Genomic DNA, 23,381 nt, shown 5'->3' on the forward strand with positions numbered 1-23,381 from the left:
TTCCAAAGGTCCTGAGTTCAATTCCCAGCAACCACATGGTGGCTCACAACCATCTGTAATGGGGTCTGGTGCCCTCTTCTGGCCTGCAGGCATACACACAGAAAGAATATTGTATACATAATAAATAAATAAATATTTTAAAAAAAAAAAGAATAGTGTTTGAGTTTGTGTCTCTGAAGTTTGGCTTCTGTTCCTCTTCCTCCTTTCAGAAAGATGATGTTTCCCAAAGTCACGTAGCACTACTGTTCAGGGAGACTGCCCAGCACCAAAGCCAACACTGCAGGGGATGTGGCACACACCCCTCACCCTCGCTCTGAAGTTCCTTTTCTCCGTGGATGACACAACAATTTAAGAGCCTAAGACTCCTCTCTATTCCTCTTCGTCTTCCAATCTCCTCCATGACTATATCTCCTACGTAGCTTGAAGTATCTTTTCTGTCATCTCTATACTTCCACTGCTCAGGCCCAGTCCTCATTTAATTCTTTTTGGTTTCAAGACAGGGTTTCTCTGTAGCTTTGGAGCCTGTCTGAGAACTAGCTCTTATAGACAAGGCTGGCCTTGAACTCACAGAGATCAGCCTGCCTCTGCCTTCTGAGTGCTGGGATTAAAGGCGCGCGCCACCACTAGCCGGCTCCTCATTTAATTCTTTAAAAATAAAAAATTCTCTTGCTTCTTGGGGCTAGGAGTTTGTGGCTGTGGCAGGTATGTGCCAGAGATAAATGAGAACTGAGGCCCACACAGATTCCAGACAAGAAGCAGTTGAAATGGTGGTGTTCAAACGGTCTAAGTTTCTTTTTCAGTCAGAGTTGTATGTTTTCATATGGAGGCTTGCATGTCTAGATTGTGGAGACTTAAAGTCTTAAGAGTCAGCAAGGCAATGGTAGCTTGCATCTTTAATCCCAGCACTCAGAAGGCAGAGGCAAGTGGATCTTGAGTTTAAAGCCACCCTTGTCTACAGAGCAAGTTCCAAGACAGCCAGAGCTACATAGAGAAACAAAAACAACAAAACAAGATCCTAAATCATAAAACAAACAAAAAGGTAAAATGTAAATTTCTATAAGGAAGGGAAATCATCTCAATAGTTTTTGATTTGAGTCTTAAATGTCCTATGCCAGACATTTCCTTGTAGCTCCCTCCCCAGGGACTGGAAGACTCCCAGCCTCCCTTCTGGGGAAGTTCTGGTATAATATAGGCTGCGCCATTGAGAAGCCGATTAATTGCAGCTTTGTTCATAGTTAGCAAAATTTAGGATTGACTAAAGCATACTTCAGTTAGCCTGTAGATAAATACAACGTGTTGAATCCAAACAACAATAGAATACTACTCAATATTCAACAGAAATTAACTGTACTCTAAGTCAATGAAATTAATATGAAAAAGCTCCACGGTGAACATAATTCTAGAAGAGGAAAACAACATGAAGACACGTAGAAGACCAGTGCCAGGGTCAGGGAGTGCAAAGGCTACTCTGCACGAGCCTGTAACGGGGGCTATACACCATGAATTTGTCAAAGCCCACAGAAAGAACACCACCAAGCCAGAGCCCTAGCATAAACAATGGCTCTGAGAGACAGTGTGTCACCTAGGCTCCTCTCTAACCAAGGCTGATTATGGGCTAGGGAAGCACAAGAAAACTGCTGTGCTGCTGCTACCCCAGGCTTTCACAAAAACAAAACAGACAAAAGTAGGTGGCAGCTGGACTGAGGCTGCTAAAGTGATTGTCCCCATTAGGGGACATGTCAGCATGACCAAAGGATTCCTGTCCCCCAGTAAGCCAAGCTCTCTTATTTTCCCTGCCTTTGTCCATGCAGAAGACTCTACTTGTAGGGTCACCCTGACCCCCATTTCACTAGGTCAGCAAACTCCTTCAAAGTATCTTTAAATGCCTCACTCTTGCCTGTGTACACACCAGCACCATGCGTGTGTTGGTGTGTATGCTCTAGCACTTGGGTGTGTACACACTAGCACTTGGGCGTGTACACACTATGGGTACCTAGTGTCCTCCTGCTCCAGAGTCCTTACTATCAGACACTGTGTCTTTCCACCTTTTCGTTGCCTTGACTACTGTGAGCCTGGCTTTCAGTGTATTCACTGCAGATAGCAGGCTTCCTTACTCTTGTATCTACTCAGCTTTCTGAATAGGAACGCACCACCTATTCCTTGGCTCCTTTCCTACAGTGAAAATGCCAAACAGCTAGCTATGAAATAAACAGACACAAAAAAGTCAATGTACAATAACGTCACTTTTATTAGTAGATAATAAGTACATCAATATGCATATTTAGATGGTACTAATCTCCATAATTACTTTTTAAAAATGCCCCAGACGCTGCCCATAGTCTCACCTGCTCTGGAGACAGCCTGTAGGTTCCATGGAATCATGGACTGTGCCTGCTGCCATTGAATGATGAAATGGGTTTACATGTATTCCTTTCTCCTTCCCAGCAGCACTAATGAGATTACAGGAATATTTTAAGGGAGCAGAAAGGTGCTAAACTCCATTCAGGCCAACAGCGTAACACCTCCAAGTCAGCTTTGATCAGCACCATGGAAGAAGGGGTGGCAGTAGCCAACAATGACTGAATGAGTGGCTCAGAGCCGGAAGGCTCAGGTCCCAGAGTCCCTCTCTCCCTGTCAGCTTTGCTTCCCCATTCTCCCCTGGCCGTCCCAGGGCTTCCCAGCAGACTCACACCCGCCTAAGTTTATTTGTCTTTCTTTTCTGGGATCCGCTGTCTGCAGACACAGCCCATGAGCTATTCAGAGCTCACCAGAGACTTTGGGCTGTGCAGGCTTCCCAGAATACAGTTCTTTTCAATGTTCGGGGGTGGGGTGTTATTAATGCCAAGGCAAGGGAGCTAATAAATCTAAGATGTTTTCGTCATAGCAGAAAAAAAAAAAAAAAAAGAAGTGTCACAGAGGGAGACAGAAAACCATTACAAGGAGGTCCTAAAATGGTCCCAGTAAGAACGTCACTGGGGAGGAACACATCCAAAAGCAGATTTGAACTAACATGAGTTGGAAGGACCTGAGGAAAGTCAAGGCCTTCAGATCTCCATCCCTCACACACACATGTGCATATAAAGTGCTGGAAGTATATTTGATGCTAGCATGCTTGCCTGACATGCTCAAAGCTCTGGGTTCAGCTCCCAGTGTCAGAAAACATTCACATTCACGACTTTCAAAGCCAACAAACATACATATAATAAAGGACAACAAACTGAGCCCACATATCCAGCTTCTTAACCAAGATGCCTTGTAAAGACCTAGTAATGAAAAGCTCCACCAGGCTTGATGACACAGGTCTGCAATCCCAATTATTTGGGAGGCTGAGTCCAGTCCCAGCTACAAGAGTGAGTTGAAGGTCAACCTAGACAACTTAGTGAGATTCTATCTCAAAAAATAAAATGAAATGAAAAAAGATGGTGGGAGTACATATAGATCAACAGCAGAGCACCTGCCTAGAATACATAAAACATTCAATTCAATCCCTAACGCTGGAGGGGAAAACAACAACTTTAAGAAGCTAAAAGGAAATAAAAGCACATTTCTTTTAGGTTTCATTTTCTCATCTGTGGAAGCTTCATAGCGATTCCAACAAAGCCAGCACTCACATTAGATGGCCTAACGAGGCTGGGCAGGGAAGGGAGAGTGCCCCACACGGACAGTACCACTGGCTAGATTTCCTTCGCCATCATTCACCTCACACACAGAGAGAAGAAAGAAAAAAGAAGACCACAGGTGACCAAGAAACAGCAAACCACAAAGGAAATCCAGACACTCTTGGCTTTCTAACTTCAGCCTGAAATTTCACAACCATTTCTAATCTACAGGAAAGGCCGCCAGTTCCAGTACAGCCCCTTCTATCGGAGTCCTCTTCCCTCCATAAACAAACATCCCCTGGGTCTCCCTAACTCCTAGGATCAGGGGCATGTACTGAATGTCTAGACAAACCCACAGCCTACACTGCTCAGCCTTGCCCCTGCCATACTGGTTCTCTCTCTCGCATGCATCTGCCCGCTGCTCCATGAAACTCTCTCAGCACTAAAGACCCTGCATGGGACCCTAAATGATGGTCCACAGCACCAGAGACATGGGACAAGTGTCCAACGCCAGCCTCACTCCAGCAACAAACAAAACATGAAGGATCCTTACATGGTCTCTGTGCCAACAAGCACTCACTTCCCTCAGGCCTCCATCACACACCAGGTCCTCCAAGGACATGGGATGCTGCACAGTATACAATGCACATCAATGGAAACAGTCTGGAGACAATCCATACCTATTTCTTCTCTAACCAAATATTTCTTCCCTAGCCTGTGACCAGTCCTCTCAGACCACCAAGATTAAGGATGTTCTGAAGTTACCTGGAGTGGGCATGCTATCACCTGGACTCTGAGTCTTACACCGAACTCTCAGGTCTGAGTTTGTAAGACTGGGTGGTGCTGGCTTTTTGTCCCAGCAGAAGGCAGAGGCAGCCTCTCTAAATTCGAGGCCAGCCTGGTCTACAGAGTGAGTTTTAGGAGAGCTAAGGCTGTGTACAAGGTGTGGTAGTACACACCTTTAATCCCAGCACCCAGGAGGCAGAGGCAGCCTGGTCTACAGAGTAAGTTCCAGGACAGTCAAGACTGCTTAAAGAAACTCTGTCTTGGAAAGGAAAAAAAAAAAAAAAAAAAAAAAAAACAACGCTGCAGGGTGTCCTAAGAGGCCAGAGTGGAGCATCCCCTTAGAATCACCTGCTACCCTGTGACACACATAAATAAGGCAGAACATATGTAAGTAGTTATTACAGAACCTTTGGAATCTGAAGTCTGTCTTTGAAAACATAAAATAATTCAACCCCGTATCCCTGGTGCTCCATTTCCTTAGGGTGGCAAATGGCACTTTTTATTTAGCTATTGTATTGTGAAACCCATAAACATAGGAAAATGTTAAACATATAGTCAGTTCTTAAGAAAAAGAAGAAGACTTAGGAACTACCACACAAGCTAAGAAACAGCATGACCTTAGGCATACTTTCTTTGCAGCCTTTGCTTATTATTCCTGTGTCCTCTGGCCAAAATCAACCATTTTCTTGTATTCAAGATTATTTTTCCCACCAATTTTAATTTACTTGTCTTGTTTTATTGAAGCACAATCTCCCTATATTGCTCAGGCTGGCATCAAATTTCTGGCGACAGTAATCCTCCTGCCTCAGTCTCACCGATTTTTTTTATACTTTTACCTATGAATAATGCACCCATTACAAAGGCATTTGTCGAGGTTGGTGGATGGCCCAGCAAGTTCAGGCACTTGTTACCAAGCCTGGTAAGGTGAGTCGGGTCCCCAGAACCCACACGGTGAGGGAGAAGTGACTCCAGCAAATTATCCTCTCACCACCACACGAGAATGATGCCACTCACCATTTACTTACAATAAATAAGTAAGCAAATAAACAGATGTCATTTTTTTTTTTAAAACTTTAATCCCAACACTCAAGAAGCAGAGGCTGGAGGATCTCTGAGTTCGAGGCCAGCCTGGTCTACAGAGCTAGTTCCAGGATAGGCTCCAAAGCCACAGAGAAATCACCCAGTCTCGAAAAACCAAAGACAAACAAACAAACAAACAAACAGAAAGGTATTGTTAATCTAAATGTGATGAACGTATGTATAATTTCAGCACTTTGGAGGAGAAGCAGGAGTTCAAGACCAGCCTGTGATATATGAGTTCCTGTCTCAAAGGAAGGAAGGAAGGAAGGAAGGAAGGAAAAAAGGAAGGAAGGAAGGAAGGAAGGAAGGAAGGAAGGAAGGAAGGAAGGAAGGAAGGAAGGAAGGAAGGAAGGGAGGGAGGGAAAAGAAAAAAAATAGAATCTAATAAAGTACCTCTTCTCTTTTTTTAAATGTATACATGTTCACGTGTGCGGGTGTACACGTGCAGGTACATATGTGTGAAGGTCAGAGAATAACTTCCCATGTCTTCTCCTGGAATGCTTTCTACCTCCTTTAAAACAGGGTCTTCCACTGGCCTGATGCTCTGCAGGTGGGCAAGGCTTGCCCTCCACTACTGCCATCACTACTAGGATTAGAACTAATGCCAGGCTCAGAACTTTTAGGAGGGTGCTGGGGGTGAACTCAGGTCCTCATGCTTGACTGACTCATCCTTTAAGCCTCAAATTAAGTGGTGTCAATGTGTCTGACCCAAAGTTTCCATGTCTATCTTAAACAAACAAACAAAAAACAAGGAAGTAGTTACCAAGCACTACAGTGTTGCAGAAGGAGTGGGCTGCGTTCCACCACCTGGCTAGCTTAACCCCCGAAATAACCACACAGAAATTGTAGTAATTAAATTACCGCCTGGCCCGTTATCTCTAGCCTCTTATTGGCTAACTCTCACATCTTGATTTAACCCATCTCCATTAATGTATATTGCCACTTGACTTGGCTTACCAGCATGAATCTAAACAGCATCCATCTCAGACAGGAGAACCATGGCATCTGCAACACTGCCTTCTTCCTCCCAGAATTCAGTTCTCTTTTCCACGCCTACCTAAGCTCTTCCCTATCAAAAGGCCAAGGCAGTTTCTTTATTCAACCAATGAAAGCAACACAAATACAGAAGGACCTCCTACACCACAGTAAAGAAACCAGTTGTGGAAGGGAGAAGAAATGCTGAGGTGCCCCTGCTCAATCTAGTCACCACTGTAAAGATCCTGTTCCCTCCAGTTCTGGACCATTCTTTTGTTGATACAGTACTTGCCAAACATATTACAGGTCCTAATCCTGTAAGACATAACTATGTATTACATCTCACAAGCCATCTAGCACAGCAAGTCACAGAAAATGTGACTGGTCTTCCATTGAGGTGACAGTTTTACACAAACTAGGAGCAATGAGAACAGAAAAGAAGCATCTCTGCATCTAGTGAAACTAGGGTCTCAGAGACAAATGGCCAAACATCCACTCTCACTTGCTGACAACAAGCTCTGGTCACCTGGACCTCATAAAGCCACAGTACCCGCTGGGATCTGCGTGGGAAGATTTCTAACAGAAATTTGCCCACTGTAAGAAGATAATATTCACAAATATTCATATGATTCTCTTCCTGAAACTGTCTGGGGATTTTGTACAATGTAATAAACACTAAGCACATCCTCCTCCTCTATCATCTATCCAATACATTTCAAAGTATTCCTTTGCCTAGAAATTTAGTTGCCATGGAAATGAGTCTAGAGGACAAATACAGGTCTAAGAGAAAAATAGTAAACAGAATCACATCATCTACAATAGGCATAACAAGTATAAATAAGCTCAGACCCTCAGTATTGGTTTAGTCAACCAGGGAATGAGAACCATCAGCCACCCCCCAAAAGAGAAATGCAGTCAGAAAATTCTGCATCCAAAGAACCATGTTCTCCATGCATCATGACTGCTACAGCCCAGATGGATAAGAGAAGGTCAGGGTCTATTCAACAGATCCTCTCTTACCTAAATGCCTACCCAGCCAGCCCCGGTCTTTGTCAGTGTACTGCGGACTCTTCCTAAGCATGTGGAGCGCTGCTCCCTCAAGAACTCCTTAAGAGACTGAATCAATGATAAGAAATTTCTAATGGTGTGGTCCTTTGCCACTGCCAGTGTGTTTTCCATAACTTCAAGCACCTTCCCAGGGCCATCTCACCAACAAGGAATACTTACCGGGACCTGCCACCAAAGCAGTTTGTACTGGGTGGCTGGTGCCGGATGTCTGGAGCTATAGCAGTCCCGCTGGATTCTCTTGAAGGTGGTTGTGCTCCTGGAGAAGGAATCAATCACAAGAAAAGACAGAAATGTTGAGAATCTCAGCCTTTGTTTAAGAGTTAGTCACCAGGCAGAGAACTCGCTCTGGATTTTAGGAGTCACCCACCATGATGGGATAGGGACATCTTGGCAGCTATAGCCACCCTATACGTCACTCCTTGTAAGTAGAGACAATCATGTGAGATCACACAGATGGGACTCAAAACTAGGAAGCAATGTCTCTTCTCCAATACATTCAAGAACATCCCAAACACCAACATGTAGCCTGTCTTAATCACCAGATGAATTCCAGCCTCTCAAAGATAGGGCTAAGTAAGCACACATTTTCCACAATGCAAACTGATCTTGTAAATCCAAAATAGATCATGTCACTCTTCACCTAAGAAGTTTTCCAACAGCTAGCTGAGGAGACAGGATATCATAATAGGCAGTTTGGGTGACAGTGAGTTCAAGGCCGGTCTGAGCTATACAGCAGGCTCTTATCCCCAAAACAAACAAAAAATTATGTATATATGGAAATGTCAAGATGGTTCAGTGGTTAAGAACAATTGCTGCTCCCAGAGGACAAGAGTTCAATTCCCAGCACCCACATCAAATGACTCACAGTTGTCTGTAATTCAAGCTCAGAGTCCCTCCTTCTGGACACTGGGGACACCTACACACATGTGGAATACACATATATATGCCACAAAAACATCTTTAAAGATTAAGCATAGGGGGGCTGGGAACATGGCTTAGTGGTTAAGAGCATCGGCTGTTCTTCTCAAGGACCTGGGTTCAATTCCCAGCACCCACATGGCAGCTCACAACTGTCTGTAAGTCCAGTTCCAGGGGATATGGTACCTTCACATAGACATATATGCAGGCAAAATATCAATATACGTAAAAATAAATCTTAAAGAAAAAGGAGAGAAGATTAAGCATATATGTGACATTAAGGTAGAAGTGAAACCCTGGAAACAAAGAGAGCTAACTAGAAAATGACAAGGAGCAGGTAAAGGAACATGGGAATAGAATATGCACAAACAACATTACACATGTTCATGAAAACAGCCTTATGCAACCAACAATGGGTATGAATGAAGAAAACAAAAAAATAGCCAGCACCAGAACCATAGTTTGGCCAGAATTAGAGCACCTGTCACCAAGCCTAACGACCAGGGTTCACTGCCCAGATCCCTCAGAGAGAGTCAGTGGCCATAAGCTGTCCTCTGCCTTCCATACATTTGTACCACATGATAATTTTTTTAACTTTATTTTATGTGCATTGGTGTGAAGGTGTCAAATCTCCTGGAACTGGAGTTACAGACAGTCATGAGCTGGAAGAGCAGCCTGTGCTCTTAACGGCTGAGCCATCTCTCCAGTCCTGCTAATTTTTTTTTAAATGTAATAACAAAATGTTTTTTAAGAAGTCAGATGGACAGGTAGATCTCTGTGAGTTCAAGGCCAGTCTGGTCTACATAGTGAGTTCTAGGGCTACATAATGAGACCTTGTTTCAGACAAATGAACAAAGCCAGCAGAAGCCAGGCATGGTGGCACACACATTTAATCCCAGCAGTGGGAAGCAGAGGATGGTGGACCTCTACGAATTCATGGCTACTCTGGTCTACAACAGGCAGTCTCACGATAGCCAGGGTCACACAGTGACACAGTGAAGACAGAGAGGAGGGGAACAATGCCCTTGAGCAACCATCTGTTTCTTAGGGCAACGTTCATCCTGATCATGGTCTCTGTGGTGGCGGACTCTGAGGCAGACCCACCTCTCCATCCTAACCTCTACTACCCTCCTTGCTGCTCCCCAGAATCCAGCCACACCAACCCCTCTGTTTTCATCACAGATCCACCCATTCCCTTTCTCCCATTGCCTGAACTCGCAGGCCAGGTTCCATCTTCCTGAGAACACTTCTCTAGTTTGTATGAGGCCCCTCCGATTACAGGAATCTCAGACCATCCTGCCCTCTCTCTCAGAGGTCCTGTCACAGTGTAGTGACACTTAAGTGGCTATTTCTGTACTTACTCGCTTGATGCCTAACTCTCCCTCCCCACTGCCAAGTAGATTAGAAACTTCGAGGAGAGTCGTGAATTTTGCACACTGCCATTTGGCTACCACCTAAGACCTAGTACATACCAGGTATTCAATTATATACAACTGAATTGAATCAATGAGAGATGTATGCTTGTCCATGTTAAAGTACACAAAACAATGATGCCCCAAAACAAACAAACAAAAAAGACACACCAAAAATACCCCAAGCAAAACTCAGCCCAATGCAGGTTTTTTTTTTTTTTTTTTTTTTTTTTGCAAGGGGGTGCGTAAGATTTGTCTGTCTGTTTATTTATTTTGACTGCATGTATGTCTGTGTACCATGTGTGTGCCTGATGTGGTGGAGGTCAGAAGAAAGTATCAGATTCCATGGAACTGGAGTTGTAGATGATTGTGAGCTACCATGTGGGTGCTGGGAACATCCAGGTCCTCAGCAGAAGCAGCCAATGCTCGACCCTGTGGAGTCATCTCTCCAGCCCCAGAGCAGAGTTCTTCTCAACCACTGAGATCCAACCCTGCCTTTGAATTGGGAATTCACACTTCACCCTGAAACTATAGAAAGTGTGCTTGGCCTGAGAAGTTCCATCTTACATCATACCTAACAAAACATTTAATGAGAAAAAGGAGAGAGAAACAACCCACTTCAGACTTTAGATTCCATGAAATAATTTCCTGCTAGATCCAGAAGTGACTAATTTCAGACTAGATCAAATGGAACAAACTACCAGCACTCCACACTCAGGGCAGGGGGCAGGGGATGGACACTCACTATCCCCTTCTTAAGCCTTTTTGGCTGCATGTGTCCCCACAAGAATACACAGTCCTCCCCAACCAACACCATCTTATAGGAACACACTCAAGCTACCCAGAGGATTTAACTAGAATCATATCTACTGAAGAGGTTTTATTTCCAAGGCCATATGGGATGAAAAGATGCTTTTCTTGCCTTCGATCCAAACAATCACACACAGAGACATGACATTTATTTTGGTCCTTGAAAATCAAGTCATGTTTTGATCTTGGAGACTAAGAAGAGATAGAGATAGCTCTGAGTCAGGGCTGCTAAATAGTATTCTAACCAAGCTCTGAGTCTCTGTCCACCCACCCCTGTGTTGGCACAGCCTGGGCGCAGGGCGCCACTCACCGTCTGTCACTGCACTGCCATTAGGCACGCTTCCCAGATCAACAGTCGGCCCATCCAGGGAAATGGTCAGCTCTCCTCCTGAGACAACGCTGCCTTTGTTCTCCGTCTGCAGGTTCAGGGTCAGTTGCGTGTTCTCCACTGTTTGACACAAAATGCAACATGGACAGACTAAGTCAAATGCACAAATTAGAATTCTTTAATTTAGAGGCCTCCATTCCACCTACTCTGGCTTCCCTGGCAGAGCCTTCCCACCCTTTCCAACGTGTCTTCGGCATGAGAGGAAGAGCGGGGCAGAACGTGCTGAATGGTGATGAACTTCATGCTGAGCAGGTGGAAACCCACACTGGTTCTCAAGACCCTTTAGATCCCTCCCACATTAGCTACGACATCTTCATAGTATTGTGTGCTTGCTTACAAACTAGTATGCAGAGAGCAATGGGGCACAGAAAAAACCTGGGGGCAAGCTATACCCCTACTAATGCATAGGAAGGACAAAACAAGAAACAGCCCTGCAAATACCCCAGTCCTACCTGCCCTGAGTCAGGGCACACTCAACAGCTTCCAATCAGGCAATATCCATCTACAACCAACACTTTAGTTCTCTTCAGTTTGGTCCAGTCAGCAGCTGGAGGCTCCATCTCCAGGTCGTTCAGTAGTTACAGAATGAGAACCAGCAGGCAGATGTCCACAGGTTTTAGAAGAAATAACCTCATGCTAGATTCTTCCTCCTCGGCTGCCCTGCACCCAACCCAGCACTTCATCTCATGTGTTACCTGGGGTTACACTGTTATAAGCTATCATTCCTCTCTCCAGTGGCTCTCAACCCTCCTAATGTTGTGACCCTTTAGTATAGTTCTTCATGCTGTGGTGACTCCCAACCATAAAATTATTTTTGTTGCTACTCCATAGCTATAATTTTGCTACTGTTAGGAATAATAATGTAAATACCTGTATTTTCCAATGGTCTTAGGCAACCCTTGTGAGAAAGTTGTTCACCCCCAAAGGGATTGAGACCCACAGATTGAGAACCATTGCTCTAGCTCAAGATAGTCTATGGATAAAGAGTTTCCATAAGCACTAAAGTAAATCTGAATATTTTCTGGGGATCGGTCCTCTCCCCAATGGGGAGAAAAATGAAAGGCAGCTTCCAACCCACGACAGACCCAGCTCCTTTAAGCTCTCCAGAAGGATTGGAGAGCTGGTTCAGCGGCTAAGAGCATGTACTACTCGTATACAGAACCTGACTTCTGTTCCTATCACTCACATCTGTCAGCTCACAACCACTTTTAGCTCCAGTTCCAGGGAGTCTGACACCTCCTTCTGGACTCTATGGGCAACATATACCCATATAGACACAAACATACACACAAAATTTTTAAAGAAAAAAACAAACCAACATGGGACTAGAGAGATGCCTCAGAGGTTAAAAGCACTGGCTGCTTTTGCAGTGGACCTGGGTTCAGGTCCCAGCAACCACATGGTGGCTCATAACCATCTGTAACTCCAGTTTCAGGGGATGTTTACTTGGGAGATGTGTGACAGACTGTGAGAGTATCTGCACGAATTCTGCAATTTTCCAGAATAAAGTCATAACAGCTTCAATTTACCTTCAAATAATTCAGACCAAAAAAATACACACAGGGAGTTGGAAGACAGCTCAGCAGGAAGGAGCATTTTCTGCATGAGGACCTGAACTTGAGCTGGATCCCAGCCAGCACAAAAAATAAATAAATAAATAAATAAAAATTAAAAATAAAAAAAAGGCCAGATATGTGGCTTGGAGAGATGGCTCAGTGGTTAAGAGGACTTGCTGCTCTTGCAGAGAACATGGGCTCAGTTCTCAGCATCCTCATGGCAGCTCACAACCATCTATATCTCTAATTCCACTGGTTCCAACACCTTCTTCTGGCCTCCACAGATACCAGGCGTTTACATGGTACACACCATCCAGGGAAAATATCCATGCACATAAAATAAAAATAATAATAACAGTAAAAAAAAAAACCCTTCTTAGAGCTACATGTGGCTGCACTCCTGTCACCCCAGCACGGCCAGGGTGGTGACTGGGCTTTGTTGGCAGCTACCCTAGCTCCAGACTCAGTGAAACTCTGTCTCAGAGGAGTTAAGGCAGAGAGTGATGGATCAGAACACCGACATATTCCTCTGGCTTCCACTCACATGCACTCATGCATGCACACACGCATATGCACATGTGAGCGTACCCACACACACCATGTACAGACACATCACACACAAATACACAACACACACATGCATGGTCCACATACAAAGAAGATAAAGCAGAGAGGAGGAAATGCCAAGTGTGGCTCAAGGTGGAAGGCTCTAGGTGTTTATCCCATCACCCTTTCATTCTGTACACTTGTGAATTTCACAATAAACAGTTGGAAACGTTTTTTTAATTGGCAAAGCTATTAAAAATATTAAACCACTGAGAACAGAACACCCTATTATTTTCTTTAAAAAAAAAAAAAAACTGAGCGGGAGCCTTACAATGTATAATGGGACTAAAGAAACCGTTAGTTAATTGAATGACAGACTGGAGACATAGAGGCTGAAAGACCTGGTGGCTGGGAAACATACACTGGAATCTTAGTTCTAAATAGGAGCCTGAGCCGCCTCACCTCAGGCCCTCTGGTTTCCGTACAGCCGCACTCAGGACTCTACAAAGGCCCTTTCTCTTCCAGCAAGTCTTTCTACCTCTTTCAGAAACCTAGACAGCACTAGTTCACTCTGTAATACCAGCACTCAGGAAACTGAGGCAGGAAGACTGACGAGTTCAAGACCAGCATGGTTTACACAGTGAGTTCCAGGGGGCCTGGGCTACAGTGTAAGACTTTCTCAAACAAATAAATAAAATAAAAAGAGAGGAGCTGGAGAGATGGCTCAGTATTAGTTAAGAGAATGTTTCAGACCTGTAGAAGACCTGAATTCCAGTTCCAGCACCCACATGGCAGCTCACAACTGTCTGTAACTCTAGTCCCAAGGGACACAATACCTTCTGCTGGCCTCCTTAGGCACCAAGCATAAAGATGTACAGACACACAGGCAAAACATCCATTGGGAAGTAATTTTTTTAAGAAGAAAAAAATCAAGAAACCATATGCATGGCTCAGTGAGTAATGGCACTTGTCACCAAGCCTTGTGACCTGAGTCCAATCTCCAGGACCCACATGGTGGAGGAAAAGAACTGACTCCTGAAAGTTGTCCTTTGACTTCTACACACGCGCCATGGCAATCGTGCCTATATTCATTCTCTCTCTCTCCTCTCTCTCTCTCTCTCTCTCTCTCTCTCTCTCTCATACACACATATACTGGCCTACACGTGCACACACATGATTAAAAAGGAAAAAAAAAAACCTCTGGGAATTGGGCTTCCCACTCAGTGGGCATTCATGAGGCCTGGGTTCAACTTCCAGCAGGAAAGGGAAGAGAAATTAAAGGATGAAGGGGAAGAAAGGAAAGGGAAAGTAAAAGAAAAGCCCCTCATGGAAGTGGGTAAACAGGGCAATTTTTATAGCCAGACTGAGATTAACAGGCCACTCACTGCCCTGATCCCACAGTCCAAATGGGTGCACCCTCCACCAGCTGTCTGTGCACGTGGTGATTCATGGGAACCAGCAGGAGTCTATCCTAACTGTGAGAAAGCAGAAAATAAGCAAGGTTTTCTTTTCCTTTTTTTTTTTATTTTCATGTGTGCATTCTTGGTTTGCATGTGTATGTGGTGTGCATGCATGTATGCATGCTTTGCATATGTATGTTCATGCATGTTGAGGCCAGAGGTTGATATTAGTGATCATCTTTGTGTGCATGGAGGCAAGGTCTCTCAATCAAACACAGAGCTTGCCAATCACTAGTCCCACTAACCAGTGTGCTCTAGGAATCCCCGTGTCTCTGCATTTGGTGGGTGGAATTATAGGTGAGCTGCTATGTCCACCTAGCTTTGATTTACAGAGGCTATGGAAATCCAAGTCTCAGTACTTAAACTAGCAAAGCAAGTGCTTTAACCACCAAGGTATCTCCCCAGGTCAGAAAAGCAAGGTTTTTAGAAACCTAATTGCATACTCTGTTAGAAGAAGCATGGTAGTACACACCCATAATTCCAGCACTCAGGAGCTAGAGACAGAAGGAACATGAGTTCAAGTCAGTCTTAGCTACATAGTAAGTTCAAGGCCAGCCTGGACTATATGAAAACTTCTCCCAAATAAACAAAGAAAGAGTATAGTACCTGTATATGGTGTCCACACCTCTAATTTCAGCACTTGGGAGACAGAGGATCTCTGAGTTTGAGGCCAGCCTAGTCTACATAGTAAGTTCCAAACCAGTCAGGCCCTTCTTCATACAAACAAAACAACAAAAACAACAATGGCAAATACACTTAAAAGAGAGAGAGAGAAAGAAGAAAAAGAAAGGAGGATGGAGGGAACTAAGTTGGAAGAAACTTTGGGGTGAAGAATCTCACTGTAAAGGGGAGGAATGAGTAAACTGAAAGGATGGCAGGGAGAGTTATGCAGGTAAGTAACAGAAGAGAGGAAAAAGCAAGGTCAAAGTCAGCAGGCAAGAGAACACCTGGCTTCTCCACAGAAGGGCAGGAAACTGGGTGGCTGGAGCAGGCAAGAGCATGGGCAGCTGGAGCCCATCAATGATGCCTTAGAGCCTTGTAAGGCCCTTGGCATTTACTCTGCATAAGACAGGGCCCCAGGAAAGGGTTGTGTGCAAGGGATATGACCAGATCCTACTGCAACAGCCCCTTTGGCTGCAGAAGAAACAAAGCTAAAGCAAGACAAAGGCAGCTGGGAAGTGCTGCAATGGTACAGGTAAGGCAATCTCAATGTCTCCCAAGAACGCAGCATCTAAGAAAACTTAGCCTGGTACTTCTCTCTGGTACTTCCTTGGAAAGACCCCCGAGAGCATATCCACAAGGCTGCAATCTCTGGGAATCTAAGTTTTAGAGAAAAGGCGGGGGTTGCAATCAGGAGCAGATTGAGAACATAGGTTGGCAGAAATCAGATTCAATTAGGACAAAATGGAACACATAATAATAAAAACATTACTCTGGCAAGCGACATCAGTTCTACCAAAAAGGCCAGAGGTGTCAGCTTCAGCCAGTTTCAGCAAATGTGCTTGTCACATATGACCATACTCTTCCATTTGAAGTCCCAACCAGTCACCAAAATCTTATGACACTACTTTATAGAAGTGGACAGACAGCAACAGGATATATGGCTTCTAGTATCTGAGGGAAAGCAAGGTCACTGCAGGAGAACCTTCTACTAGACAGCAAGACAAGGAAACAACCAGAGAGTCATGCCTCCTAAAGGGCCAAGCACACAGCCACACCAAGAAGAAAGACGCCAGCCTGAGGCAGGCTGATGTGCTCACGCATAAGAGACAGATGGACATACTGAAGTGCACATCACGGACACAGTAGCCAAATCCAGAAGGTGGGAAACTGGTCAAGATAAACTACCTTGTTTACTCAGCAACAAAGTAAAGGGGTGAAAAAGAGAGTCCTGGGATAAAGAGGCTTAGCAGACGTGGTACTCTAGTCCAGATTCTGACTCAAATAAGCAAGATGCAGAAGACAAACTCATCAGCTGGGCGTGGTGGTATATATCTGTAATCCCAGCACTTGTGAGGCAGAAGCAGGAAGATGCTGAGATTGAGGCCAACCTGGGCTAGGAGCAGACCTAATCTTAAAAATAAACAGCCAAGTGTGGGGGCATGTGGAAGGCACTAGCAGAATGATCAGGTCTATCCTTGGGTACATGACAGGCTGGGGACCAGTTTGGGCCTCCTTTGACACTGTTTCAAAAACAACAACAACTCTCTTAAGACAACTGGAGAAAGAAGAAAAAAAGCTGCTTGGGTAGTTGATGGAATGGGATTAAGTGATTACTGTTAAAAGGTCTTTTTAGATATAAAATAGACACCAAGAGCTATGGTATTTTTCAGTGCTAGAAGCAAACCTAGAGCCTGTATCCACGTTAAGTACTCTGCCGCTGAGCCACAAAACAGCCTGAGATCACTATTTTTAAGAGTTCTTATCTTCAAAATAGGCATGGTGGTACAAAAGGCAGCTACAATCCCAGCAATTGGAAAAAGGAGGCAGGAGGACGAAAAACTAAAGGTCATCCTTGGGTACACAGCAAGTGTGAGACCAACCTGGGAGACTCTGCTGCAAAAAACAAAACCAAAGCCGGGCGATGGTGGCGCACGCCTTTAATCCCAGCACTCGGGAGGCAGAGGCAAGCGGATCTCTGTGAGTTCGAGACCAGCCTGGTCTACAGAGCTAGTTCCAGGACAGGCTCCAAAGCCACAGAGAAACCCTGTCTCGAAAAACCAAAAAAAAAAAAAAAAAAAAAAAAAAAAAAAAAAAAAAAAAAAAAAAAAAAAAAAAACCCAAAAACTAAATGAATAAATAAGCCATTGTCTTTTATAGTTACTTACAAAGTATTCATAGATGAAGAAATGTCAATGATTTACATTAAACTAACAAGAGGAGAGATTAGCAGAGACAGAAATAAACACGTGTACAATTGATGCCTTCTTCTGACCTCCTCAGGCACCAATCACACACATTAAAAATACATCTAAGGGCTCAGTGGTTAAGAGCACTGACTGCTCTTCCAGAGGTCCTGAGTTCAATTCCCAGCAACCACATGATGGCTCACAGCCATCTATAATGAGACCTGGTGCCCCCTTCTGGCTTGTGGGAACACATGGAAGGAATGCTGTACACATAATAAAGAAATAAATATTTAAAAAAATAAATCTAAAATTATTTATTTTTAATTATGTGTTGGGAGGCATATAACATGTAAGAATGTCTCCCAGCAGAGGGTATTAGGTTCTCTGGGGCTACAGTGATAGTTTGTAAGCTGCCCAATCTGGGTACTGGAAACTAAACCAGGGTCCTCTGGAAGAAAAGCAAGCACTCTTTTTATTATTAATTTTATGTACATGAGTGTTGTGTTTATTGTGTGTGTGTGTGTGTGTGTGCCTTGTGTCCACAGAGGAAACAGTGGGGCATCAGATCTCCTGAACTAGAGATGGTTGTGAGCTGCCATGTGGTACTGGAGTTGAACCTGGATCCTCTGTAACAGGAGCCAGTGCTTTTAACCACTCAGCTACTGCTCCAGTCCTGTAATTTTTTAAGGGGGGAAAACACATAACTTTTATTAACAGTTACAGCCACTGGGATTCTCAGAAAATAAGCTGGCTGATCTCAGGAGCCTGCTTATGCTGCCAACAAGAAGAGGCCAGGCAGAGCAGCACTGAAGCCAAGCGCCTGTAGTCAAACTCTGAGCAGACCACCTTTCCAAAATGAAAGAAATTCACAGCAACTAATTTTAGAAGGGACTTGGCTCTTCTCCCCATCCCCTCATGCATGTTGTGTGTGCATGTGTGCACGTGCACACATGCCCTTACATGTGCTTAAAACCCCAGTGATCGGGAGGCAAGCATGTGATATAAGAACAACTCTGTGGAGTCAGTTCTCTCCTTCTACCTGTATGTGGGTTCCAGGGTTCAAGCTGAAAGAAAGCATCAGGCTTGTATGGTGAGCATGTTTACTCACGGACCATCTCAGCAGCCCTTGGCTATTCTTTACACTTTAATATTTTTCACTGGGCTTCACTTTGTTCACTATTTTTAAATTTTCCCCTAGATCAGCATATTAAGACACAGAGTATCTATAAATCAACAACAACAAAAAAAAAGGCACTGACCAAGAACACAGCCTTACACATACACTGTTTGCAAAAGGTCCAGAATACACCACTTAAGCAGTGAGAGGGCTTTCTTACTCTTGTTCTTCTAACTGCAAAGCCAGGAGTGGCTGTAGGCTAACAATTCCTAACTGTAAAGGGCCAGGGCTGACGTGGCCGGGGCTGACTTGGGTTTCCGACATGCTGTCTGAATAATACTAGTAAGTATTGATGGATACGCAGGGTGTGAAGTTGGCTTCCTTATGCCAGCAAGAGGCAAGGTACCATAAAGTGGGACTGTCAAGCCATGCCACAAGAATGAGACCTCATCACAAAATCCAGAGCTCTGGCATGGCCACTTTCACAGAGTGTATGAAAAAACCTGTAGCAGAGAACCTTTTCTCTGACAAACACATGCATGGTGCTGGAGAGATGGCATAGCAGTTTAGGGCACTTATCGCTCTCGCAGAACCCAGGTTCACAACCATCTACAACATACATTCCCTCTTCTGGACTCCTCAGACACCAGGCATTCATGTGGTGCACATGTATACATGTAGTTCATACATATATAATAAAATAAATAAGTCTAAAAAACAAACATACATGCATGTACATATGTTTTTCCCCCAGTGTTGGGGATGGAACCTAGGACCTCCTGCCTAAGATGCTAAGGACACTCTAACAACAAGTTATGTGCCCAGACCTAGACACACAAAGCTTTCAAAAGGAAAAAGCTTTCTTTTTCATCCTAACTCAGAATGCGAACATACGAATTTACCTAGAAATCTGAAAAGGAAAAAAGAGAGATGACACAAAAGCAGGCTAGTTTGAGTAGCCCACTTGTTTGAGGGCTGAGAGTCTCTAGGTGGATCAAGAGCTGGATTTAGCCTTAACTAAACTGTTGGGGTGGGGCCACCACCTTCTTCTTACCTCCCTCTGCCCAAAATCCCACAGGCCCAGCAGGGAAAGTGGGAATGAGTAGAGCATTCATTAGCAGGCTGGTGCTCATTCTACATGTAACTGTGAGAAGCTGTGTACAGAGAAACGGAACCGGGGGAAATTCCAGAAGGGCAGAGTCAATGGTCTTTCCCAGCTCCCTGCAACTCAGTCATACACAGGCTGGCAGTGCCCCAGACTGAAAGAGAGCCCTCTTTCACATCTCCTTTGCCGCACGGGAAGCCAGGGGCTTCCTGGACTTAGTGTTATGAGGTTTCTCTAGCTTCCAACTGTAGCCAGTGCCTAACAAATGAAGACATTCCCACTTCACTGGAGTCAGGCTGTAAACACTAGAATTCTTGTGAAGAATACAAGGTTGGTTCTGCTTCACTCCACCTTCCCTGGGTCTCCAACAGTCAAGCCTTGGTGTGGCCTCCTGGGACAGACTCTACCTTGGCCTTGAAGCCTCTTTATGGGCCCTTGCTGGAGTCGCGCCTTCCTATAACTAACAACAGTTATACAACTGAGTCTACAGAGGGTTTCATGAACTCTATTATAGAAAATAGACTCATTTTACAAAACCAATGTATAAATATTTCTTTTGTTTTCTTGGGGATTTTTTTTGTTTGTTTATTTCTTGAAACAAGTTTTTATGTAGAGCAGATTGGCCTAAAGCTGACAGTGTAGTTGAAGACGATCTTAAACCTTTGATGTGTCCTCCAATACGCCCAATTGTAAGCAGTCCTGGGGACAGAACCATGGCTTCGTGCATGCTAGGCAAGCACTACTAAGTGAGCTACATCGCAGCCTCTTAATTTGTTCTTTTTCTCTTTCTTGTTCATTTCAAGAAACAGTTACTGGGCACGTGGTGTCTGTCAGAAGCTGCTAAAAGCTTGTTTCTGCTGGAGAAAAAAACAGATACAGTCCCTGCCTCTTGGAAGCCCCCATCCCTGGGAGAAAAAACAACAAAGAAATGTAAAGTGGCCTCTGTGAGAAAGTTTCATGTATGGCTCATGTAGTGTCATGAGAAGCCTGTTGCTTCGTCTGTGAAAACAGCAAGAAAAGTCCAATATGACAAATTCAATGGTGACCTCAAGTTTCGCACAGCAGGTGATGGCGTGGGGTTGGCTATGAGAAAAATCATTCTATGTGCAAAGGTACTGGGGCACAACGAGCTTAACACATTCAAGAAGCTTAGAAGAGGGGGCTAGAGAAAGGACTCAGAGAAAGGACCCGGGTTCAATTCCCAGCACCCACATGGCAACTCACAACTATCTGTAACTAAAGTTCCAGAAGACCCAACACCCTTACACAGGCATACATACAGGCAAAACACCTATGCACATAAAAAATAAATAATTTTTTAAAAAAGCTTAGCAGAAGTGAATGAGGCTAGAATGGTATGTGATCCAAATGAGGCCAAGTGCTAGCTGGCTAGGACCAAACACTGCAAAGCCTGGTGCAGGTCTTTTAATAGGCTTTGGTTTTCATTTTCCACTATCTCAAGTGCCACAGTGTACTTAATAACTTTTATTTTTTACAAGACAAGATCAGCTTTGTGTTTTCCATCTCATTCTGTCTGCAGTGTAGGAAACAAGCTGGAGGGAAGTAAAGGCAGAGGCAGACAGAGAGGCCACAGATGACGATGTTTGGGACCAGGAAAGGATGCAGCTAAGAAAGAGATGAAGAGGAAAGGAGTTGGCCTCCCTGGGCATGACAGGGCACACCTGTGATCCCAGTACCTGGGTAGAGGCACAATGATCGGAAGTTCAAGGTCATCCTCAGCTACTTAGTAAGTTTGGGCCCAGTCTGTGATCCTTTTTCAGAAAGAAAAAAAAAAGTGTGAGAAGAGGCTAGAGAGAAGACTCAGGAAGAACATATACTGTTCTTCCAAAGGACCCAAGTTCAATTCCCAGTACCCACTCCAAGAAGCTCACAACGATCTCTAACTCTGGCTCTAGGGGATCTGACCCTTCTTCTGGCCTCCTCCATGTGCACAAACTCACACACAGAAATACACACATAATTTATAAAATAATAACAAAATAAAATAAATTGAGAAATGGGCAGGCCTGTCAAGGTAAATCCCAAGAGAACTGTGAAATAGATTATCAAGAGGGGGCAGGGTCCCAAAGACCATACCTGGTCTCTCACTGACTTAGAGTGGCTCTAAACCTTGGAATATAGAATACTGAGAAAGGGCCACTTCTCAAGAGGAGGCGATAAAGTAAGATTTGGACACTGTGGTGGCCATGTTGAAGTGTTCTGACATACCCACAAGAGCTCTTGAGTCCTCAGAAATAAGGGAGTGGGGCTCAGGGCGGAGACATAGGCTAGAAACTGGAATCTGTGGGTCACCTGCTTATACAAGGTAGCCATGGAGAGAAAGGGGATCTAAATGGGCATGTGAACATGTAATCGCTCCAGGGGACTGAGTGAGATGAAACTAGCTTTTAATAGTTGGATGTCATCACAAAGAATGGAAGGGGGAATCAGAGAGGAGTCCTAACAAAGCAGAAACCATGGTCTCTGAAGCAAGGAAGAGGGGCTGTTCTTAAAATCCATGAAGCCCCACTCCCAACTCCTCATCCCTCATCCCCCATCCAGAACTGCTCAGTCATCCATCTAACAAGGCACCAGTTTCCCAAAGCAGAGGATCCCCTTAAAACACAGTCTGCATCTCGGCCAATCTGTCAACGCAGCATGTTATACATTACGATAGAGATTCGGGAGGAATGAATATAGACTGGGAAAGAAGTGGGGTCTTTAGAAGAGCTGATCAGCCAGCTACTGCAGCTGCCTCACTGGCTCCTCTGCCCATGGGAGGCGGGAAAGTCCTCCTCACACCATTAATCTCCAAGCAGCCTGGGCCAGCTTTCACAGATCATCCATCCCCATGCCCTCAGGGAACCTCAGCCATCACCCTCTCTCCAGCTGCCCAGCAGGGCCAAAGCCATGTTTATACACACAGGACTGAGACAGGCTTGCATTGAACAAGACTGCATTCACAGCATAGCAAAAGCAGGCGACCTCCTAAAAAATTACTTTTATAGTTAAAATTCTGCTATTAAAACTGGGTTTTTAGAAATTACAATTTTAAAGCCTGAAACACTGTGCCCCGTTAGGCTTTGGGTTAATGAATATAAAGGGTGTACACAACATGGAAACAAAACTCAATATTCATGTTTGTTTGGCTTTTTTGTTTTTCAAGACAGGGTCTCTCTGTATAGCCCTGGCTGTACCGGAACTCTGTACACTAGACCTGGCCTCGAAATCAAAGATCCGCCTGCCTCTGCCTCCCAAGTGCTGGAATTAAATGTATGCCATACTACCACCTAGCAAGACATCAATATTTAAAGAAAGAAATTTATAGAAAGACCATATTTCTGCCATGTAAAAATAAGTATATCAGAGATAAAGAAACAGCTCATATCCAACAATGGTCTTTTTCCTGTCACCAATGCAAGGCCACCATCCTAACAGTTATAATGCTTTCAATATGGGTACCAGGCTAAGGTGTGTCTATGATGCAGGCCAGGACACCCTGCGCCTTCTTTCTCACACCTACCCATGTGGACAGGCTTGTGCCATTAGTCAGCCCGGCTTCAGCTTCTTGTTTAGATCCTCAAGACCAGGAGAACTGCAATGCATCCGGCCTCATTCATGGCTTCAGCTCTACAGTCTAGCTCAGCACTCAAAGGAAGGTGTCGTGTGAATGCTAGTCAACAAACTTCCCACCCTTACATCTCCGGGTTAG

The 23,381-nt window shown here is 44.4% G+C and overlaps 1 protein-coding gene across 4 annotated transcripts in view; it reads right to left on the bottom strand.

Annotated features, from left to right (window-relative positions):
- The window catches only part of Wwp2 (WW domain containing E3 ubiquitin protein ligase 2), a 122,085-nt gene that overhangs the window by 65,781 nt on the left and 32,923 nt on the right, over positions 1-23,381 (bottom strand). For all 4 annotated transcript variants that reach the window (XM_050144080.1, XM_050144081.1, XM_050144082.1 and 1 more), the window contains exons 5-6: positions 10,959-11,096; positions 7,668-7,764 (exon numbers count right to left, since the gene is read on the bottom strand). In XM_050144080.1, the coding sequence (XP_050000037.1) occupies positions 7,668-7,764; positions 10,959-11,096 (235 nt within the window). The remainder of the gene's footprint in view (positions 1-7,667; positions 7,765-10,958; positions 11,097-23,381) is intronic.

This window comes from Alexandromys fortis, unplaced genomic scaffold, assembly GCF_014885135.2.
Source record: "Alexandromys fortis isolate MF-2015 unplaced genomic scaffold, M_Fortis_MF-2015_v1.1 scaffold_1, whole genome shotgun sequence".
Classification (NCBI taxonomy): domain Eukaryota; kingdom Metazoa; phylum Chordata; class Mammalia; order Rodentia; family Cricetidae; genus Alexandromys; species Alexandromys fortis.